Here is an 8,135-nt window from a genome sequence, read left to right on the forward strand (position 1 = left end):
TTTTTTTATCTAACTTTATTTGTAAACGTCTGTCCCCAAAATCATGAAACTAAATTATGATGGGGCATTATAAGCCCTGAGTGGGCAGTATTTTACATAATTTAGATCCACACTTTTCATGTACAAATTCGTAAGATACGCTTTCTACGTGAAGCAATTAAGCGAAATAGCAGCAGCAAATTGCATAGATAGTGGGAGTGTAATTAGTCGGTTAATTTGGCAAGCAAACTACAGCATGAAACAATTTGGAGGACATAGTACTTCTGCTAATGGACAACATGCAGTGGCATTATAGATGCATTAGTGAAGACAGAATCCATCAGGAAGGCTTTGCATCAGCACCCTTAAGTTTAGTTCTGTTACAGTGTGTGTGTGTGTATCTCTGTAAGTGTGTGTGTGTGTGTGTGTGTGTGTATCTCTGTTAAGTGTGTGTGTGTGTGTGTGTGTGTGTGTGTGTGTGTGTGTGTGTGTGTGTGTGAGTGTTTAGCTTGCGGTTGCTATTGAGTGTGTGGCCCGCTGTTGGTACTGGTACAGGGTTTAGCCCTGTGCCAGCGAGGCCGGTAGAGCCCGCAGAGGAACAATCGGATGCCAAGACAGCAATGGACTGGCATCGCCAGAGAAACCTAGGCCCTTTTGCTCTTTCTAGGGTATGCCGGGCATCGTCAGAACAGCGCCCGTTGGCCCAGTGCCCGTCTAAAGGAGCCCCGTCTGTCCTCCGAGTTCCTCTCATGCTGGGCATCTCCGTCACTGCCCCGTGGGTGGATGCCCGCGCCGGGGCCAAGCGATGCCCCCCTCTCTCACCCAGGGCACTTCCACCAGACACCAGAGGACAGGTGCCAATGCCAGCCGTTGCCATGCCGCTTTCCTTGAAACCCGACTGGCACTCAGTCACGAGTGCCCTTGCAAGAAGGAGTAGACTTAAAGCACCCAGCACTCAAAGTTGAAGCATGCTTCAGTTTTCACTACAACTGTACTTGTGTTGCCCATAGTCTGGACTCATCTGCCACCTTAATTTTACGCAGTCTGTTTTTTCTGTCTGAAGTATAAACTTAAAATAAATTACTTTTTTGTTAAGGCCGGAGGCATGATAGCCAGGACAGGTTTGATTGAAACGTCAATGAAATGAGTAAACCTTTGGCCAGTCATTTTTGGTCTATTGTAATAAGACTATGATTGCTTGTCAGTGCATGGGAGAATTGTCTCAGATACCAGCCGACTGATCTGAGAACAGTTCTGACCCGTCTCGTAACATCTCGTAACATCTGGGTCAGGTTCACTAAAGTGTTTACACTTGACAACCGTCGCTACTATGGCGCTACCATTGTGACACGCTGCTACCTTGGTCTAGTTTTCCTCCAGGTTGTGGGTTCTATCTGTTTGTTCATGCTAAACATCCAATCTTTTTTACATCAACTTTATTGTCATTGTGCAAAGTCAAGGTACAAAGCCAATGGAATTATATTTAGCATCTAAACAGAAGTGCAAAAGAATAGTATATTCGTAATAGTATATATATATAAGTATAGAATATTTACAGATATGTGCTACAGCACAGGTTGTGCTATATCCTACAGTATGTCCGGTGGTTTTGACAGTGGAGAACAACACATACATACTGTATACACAGAATAGAGCCAGTCTCTCACAGCACTTTGCAGTGATGGGGGGTGATGGGGGTGAGTGCAACTGGGTCATTCAGGGCTGCAGCAGCTTCAGCACTGGCCCGATGGTGACGCTCTCGAAGCTCGTGGGGACAACTGCCTGTGTCAGGGACACATTGAAAATGTCTGTCCGTGAAGACCCCGGTTAGCTGCCCTGCACGGACTCTGAGCACACGGCTGGGGTATTTTATCCGGGCCAGCTGCCATCCGTGCATTCACCCTGCTCAGGGTAGGGAACAGGGTGGCGCAGACGTGACTGAATGCGGGTGCTGTGGTGTGTTAGTGAGTGAGTTCTGCAGTTCCACTTAGGGTACGAGAAGGATGGCACAAGAGTCGGTGATTATGTGTTTGTATGCGTTTGATGTCAGGTACTTTGATCTGTGCTGCTTTTGGGAGGGCTTCTCTTTGATTTTTGTGTGTGTGTGTGTGTGTGTGTGTGTGTGTGTGTGTGTGTGTGTCTGAAGGCACAGCAGAACATCCCTAATACGCACATGCACAGGCATACATCTCTCTTTCTCGCACTCACACTACACCACACACACACACACATACACACATGTGTGCATGCGCACACACGCACACACACACACACACACACACACACACACGTACATATACACACAAATCAAAGGGCAGGCCAGGCTGATGCCAATGTGCACGGGGGTGGGCCAAGTTGGTTCCACCCTCTCCAGTGCTAGGCTCCAGTGCCACTAAGCAGAACCACACAACAGCAGGGCAAACTGGCCTCAACAAACACACATTCAGCCATCGCTCAAGGGCACAGCGAACGCCGGGGTGGCAGGGGTCGTAACATTCAAACACAATGTGCCCATTGACTCTGCCTTGGCACGTGCCAGCTCACCCTCTCACTGGAGTATAGTGAGAGTCAAGACACCCTACGCAACCCCTCCTTTACTTGGGCATGCCTCGTCATGGTGCCAACGACTTAGCAGTTTTGTGTGTGCGATGCCCCTGGCAACAGGGTCATATTCAACCGCGACAGTCTTACGTAGGAACTAAACTGAGAGCTGCAGTATCGGTTATCAGTACTTCCGAGTTGGAGTTTATTGCACACATCTTAGATTGCCACTTCCATGTATTCGTTTAGCAGATGTACACAGGTCTGTAGGTATGCACCCTGAGAATGGAGCCCAAGAGCGTAATGTTGTTGGTGCTAAAGGAATTGCTAATGTGTTGTGTGAGTGTGTGATGTATACAGGTCTGTAGGTGTGGGTGTATTAAGTGCCTTGCTCTACCAGTTGAGCCAAAGGAATTGCTAAAGTGTTGTGTGTGTGTGTGATGTATACAGGTCTGTAGGTGTGGGTGTATTAAGTGCCTTGCTCTACCAGTTGAGCCAAAGGAATTGCTAATGCTTTAAGAGAAGGGAGGATGTTTTAGAACGTTATGAGCAGCCTCACTGTCACTGTACCTGATATCATGCTACTCGGCGCTGATGGCACAGTGGGTTCCCAGGTAGTACTAGCTGACACACGGGTCATCACCGTGGGTTCCCAGGTAGTACTAGCAGACATGTGGGTCATTGGTGGGTTCCCAGGTAGTTCTAGCAGACACGCGGACCATCACAGTGGGTTCCCAGGTAGTTCTAGCAGACACGCGGACCATCATAGTGGGTTCCCAGGTAGTTCTAGCAGACATGCGGGTCATCTGGCCCTCAGTTCTGGACTACAAGCAGGCCAGAGCTGGACCTGGACCATGCCATTGAGGACTACTCTTTGGATTGTGATAATAGACAACCCTCAGTTGTCCAATTCTGACGTTACAACTTAGATAGTAGCAAATAGATAGCAAATAAAGCACAACTGAACTCCATTGTTTGTTGTGTGTCACGAAGTTCCGACTTGTGAGACAAATGAAGTGTGTCTTTTTTTTTTTGAAACCACAAATCGAAATCCTTCTTCTCAAGAGCTAAATCTAAAGTAGTTTATTTTTATGCTGCTAGCACCACTCCATACATCTCTCCCTTCAACACTTGTTGAATGAAAGTATCAAGTTCCCACAACCTTCTCCCAGACACAGATGCTCGGGGTGGGCGCGCTGGAGTTGATATAATCGACTGCTATCCTGAACTCCATGGTGTCGGTTGCACCCCCAGTCTCTGGTGTAGGTTGTGCGCCCGTCTCTGGTGTCCGTGGTGGGTATCGCCGGGTCGGCGTGCCTGGGCGTGCCGTGGAGCAGCCTAATAAAAGGAGCCGGATGTGGGGAGCCGATGCCCGGCGATGCCGTTGGCTCGACAGCTATTTCCTGCCCTGGCAGCGGGGGCCGTCTCTGCCCTGCTGACGGCTGGCACGCATTCTGCCCTACGGTTCCTGAGTTCCTTTTAAAAAACGACCTCAAGAGTTTCTCGTCACACTGGGAAAGATTTGACATCGTTTCCATACATGTTTTACTCCTGCGCTATCAGCTCTTCTTCTGTCAAGTGCTTTGAATACATGGATTAGTATTATTATTACTATAATTATTGTTGTTGTTCTTGTTCTTTATAATATTAAAGACATTGGTGACAGAGAGAGGAAGCCACAAGAGTGCTGTTGAGAGGAAAGGAAGGGAGAGAAAAGACAACAGAGAAATGAGAGAGAGCGAGAGAGAGAAAAAAGAGCGTACCATTTGTTTGTAAAATTTTGTTTGAATGGTCTTCATATCTTGAGGTCCTGATGTGTAATTCTGGTGTGTGTGTGTGTGTGTGTGTGTGTGTGATACCAGTCACAGTCTGGCTTTGGACTGTGTCCAGCATTTAGCCCAGAGAAGAGTGTAGAGCGACCAGTTTACCCAGTACGGCTGACCCACTTTATCAACATCTGCCACACAAACACACAAACAAACACACACACACACAGACACGCACACACACCTATTTATTCACATACACACAGTCTCTCTCTCCCACACACACACACACACACACACACACACACACACACACACACACACCGAGACACCCCCTCCCCTCTGCACGGCGGCAGCCCCATGTCACTCTGTGTTGCCATGACAGCGGAGGTGTCATCTGTGTCATTTTCATTTCCGCTCCAGTCTCCTCAAACCAGAGGCTCCACTGCTCCTGGGAACTCTCCTCTTTGGCCCAAGTCATCTTTCATTCTTTCCCTTTCCTCTTTGTTTCCTCCCTTTCTTTCTCTATTTCTTTCTGTCTTTACGTAAGTTAGACTCTTTGTACACGGAAAGAGAGAATATACATATACATATATAATATATATGAGAGGAGGGTAAAATTACATCATAAGCAGCATAGTCACATATATGACCATCTCTCTCTCTCTCTCTCTCCCTTTCTCTCTCTTATTTCTTCTTCCTTCCTTTCTTTCTCTCTCTCCCTCTCCCTCCCTCTCTCTTTATTTTTTTCTTTGCTATCTTTTCCTTCTGTATTATAAATATATTAAAATTATTTTTTTATGATATTCGTGTTCAGCTACCTGCCAGTCCCTCAATCAGATTATCTGAAAGGCTCTGTGGGGGAGATCAGGTGAGTGTGTGTGTGTGTGTGTGTGTGTGTGTGTGTGTGTGTGTGGGTGAGGAAGTGAATAAGAGAGAGACTGAGTGTGTGTGTGTGTGTGCTGTTTTAATATCTAGACAGGCAAGCAACCACATAGACAATGTAGCATTACGTTGTTTCGTGTTGAACCCATGGAGTAGAGATTTCTGTGTGATGTGATGTTCTATTTGTAGCTCTTGCATGTGTGTGTGTGTGTGTGTGTGTGTTTCTGTGTATGTGTGCGCGTGCGCGTGTATCTGTGAGTGTGTATTCATGTCAGTTGCCTAGGAGATCCTTGGCTGAATCCCAGCAGGGGACTGGAGCTGACCTCACCCATCGAGGCAGACGGAAGAGTGGTGTGTGTGTGTGTGTGTGTGTGTGTGTGTGTACGTGCGTGTGCTTGTGTGTGTGTGTGTATGTATGTGTGTGTGTGTGTGTGTGTGCTTGTGTGTGTGTGTGCGTGTGCTTGTGTGTGTGTGTATGTGTGTGTGTGTGTGTGTGTGTGTGTGTGTGTGTGTGTGTGTGTGTGTGTTATGAAGCACCCATCTCCTTCTAGGACTTTCCTTCCAGTGATGGTCCACACACACACACACACACACACACACACACACACACACACACACCTGCTCTTTGCTTATTGTCTGTGTCAGACTTCCCTCTGTTGTTGCTCAGTTTCTCCCTGGAGCTCACGCATAGATTCTCTGCTTGTGTGTGTGTGTGTGTGTGTGTGTGTGTGTGTGTGTGTGTGTGTGTGTGTGTGTGTGTGTGTGTGTGTGTGTGTGTGTGTGTGTGTGTGTGTGTGTGTGTGTGTGTGTGTGTTGTGGCATCACGGTGGGCCAGCTAGCAGAGGGGTGTGGTGTTTGTGTGGAGGTCTGGCTGCCACACCACAAGATGGCTGCCAGTGGCACTACATCTCCCAGAATGCAGCAGCCCCCAACCAGGTGTAGTTGCTTAAGGCACCTGATGGACGAAGCATTTAAGACAGGTGGTGCCTGTTGTGAGAGGGCGAGCCACGAGAGCAGAAAGAGCCAGGAGGGAGAACAGAGAGCACTTGACGTGCAGGTGAAGCCGTTGTGGAAACGCTTGCTAAAGCGCATCCGGAAGGGGGAAGGCTAGCCCCAAGCCGGGAAGGACCTGGACGGAGGAACTTTAAACTGCAACTACAGTGGGCAGGATGTAAGTGAGGAGCAACTTTATGAAGCCTATGTTTTTGCCTTTGAAGAACTTTTATGTTTGCTTCCTGAAAGACTTTGTGTTTGGTGAATAAACCTGATCCTCGTTTGAAAGCACTTTTGCCGGCTCTGTCCTGTTAATTACGCACAGCCCTACACCCAGCTCAGTGGTAAAGCCTCTCATGATACCACAGTGTGTGTGTGTGTGCGTGTGTGCGTGTGCGTGCGTGCGTGCGCGCGCGCGCATGCATGCACATGTGTGTAATTGTGGAGTAGTTTGTCTATCTTCATAAGTGTGTGTGTGTGTGTGTGTGTGTGTGTGTGTGTGTGTGTGTGTGTATATCTGTGTGTGTGTGTATCTGTGTGTTGTCTGCTGTGTCTGTGCGTATCTTCACCTGTATACCTGCATGCACCCACCATCACAATGCCACACCTCCCTGGCTTCTCTCTCTCTCTCTCTCTTCCTCTTTCTCTATCACTCTCTCTCTCTCCCTCTATCACTCTCTCTCTCTCCCTCCATGTCTCCAACTGTCTCTCTCTTCCTCTCCCTCTATCTCTCCCACTCTCTCTCTCTGCAGGCTAATTCTCTCCTAAGTCCACACTAAGTTGCTGATCCCTTCACCAGAATAGAGCACGCCAGTGCCATATTAACTCAACCTCCTTAATCCTCCACTCCTCTCCTCCCGTGCAACTGGGCCTGCCCCGACCCAAACTTACCTCTCTCTCACACACACACACACACACAGATTTACAAACTGCAGACGGTGCTCTCACTCGATCAACCTCCTGCAGCTTGGCTTGCCTGGACTCTCTCACATACACAGTTTAGCCATGTAAGCTTAACCCACCATGGTAAGTCATGTTCTCATCCTTCTTCTGCCATATGGAAATGTGTGTGTGTGTATGTGTGTGCTCGCGTGTGCTATTGTTTTGGTCTCCGAGTTAGATAAGCTCAGTCAGAGATCAGCCTAGCACTAGCTTCTAGCCTGACTCATGTTAGCATTAGCAAGATTAACAAATTAGCTCTTTTCACTTCATAGTACTCTCATAGAAGTGCTTATAGGAGCTCTTTACAATACAAACCAGTTCAATTCTAATGAGGAATTTACCTGTGTTGTGTTGGGGTATTAGTGACCCAGTCATTTCACATAGCTGAATTCCCTCAGACTTAGCAACACAGCACCTTTTAGTCTTCTTACGTTTGAGGAGTGTTAAAGTTATAGCAGTTAGTCATGTTATGTCATGTCCCATTAAGTCTGCTTTATCGTGGGCCTTTGATTTCAACTGCCCCGTCCCTGGTGAAGCTTTGATGCAAGCTAAATCAGTGGATGTGTGCGTGTTTGAAGCTAAATTAGTGGATGAAATATTTAGTTGGACATAATACTCAGTAAAGCATGAGAGACTTTCTGGGTAGAGGATTTTTCTGTCCGGCTGCTGGAACACACACACACCACACACACACACACGCTCACACACACACGCACACACACACACACACACGCTCACTCACACACACACACACACACACACACACTCACACACACACACACACACACACACACACTAAAACAGAGGATTTTCCAGCTGCGCTACTGGCATACCATAATCACACGCACACACACACACACACACACATATGCACATTCACATAAAACAGTACACACACATTCAATGTCTCCCTCTCTCTTTTACTCTCCCTCCCTCCCTCACACACACACACACACCACACACCACACACACATACAGAGTATAAATATTTTTGCTTTTGAACTGATTTGATTCAGTGCCGTTCTACCA

General features: G+C 47.5%; 1 protein-coding gene across 3 annotated transcripts in view; it reads left to right on the forward strand.

Moving 5' to 3' along the window:
* Window positions 1–8,135, forward strand: part of ank3b (ankyrin 3b) — a 206,639-nt gene that overhangs the window by 63,875 nt on the left and 134,629 nt on the right. The window contains exon 1 of one of the 3 annotated variants that reach the window (XM_031561623.2): window positions 7,037–7,190. The exons of the other annotated variants lie outside the window; for them this stretch is intronic. Within the exon in view, the coding sequence (XP_031417483.1) occupies window positions 7,188–7,190 (3 nt within the window). The 5' untranslated portion in view covers window positions 7,037–7,187. Of the gene's footprint in view, window positions 1–7,036; window positions 7,191–8,135 lie in introns of those variants that run through there. 3 annotated transcript variants of the gene reach the window in all.

This window comes from Clupea harengus, chromosome 23 (genome assembly GCF_900700415.2).
Source record: "Clupea harengus chromosome 23, Ch_v2.0.2, whole genome shotgun sequence".
Taxonomy (NCBI): Eukaryota; Metazoa; Chordata; class Actinopteri; order Clupeiformes; family Clupeidae; genus Clupea; species Clupea harengus.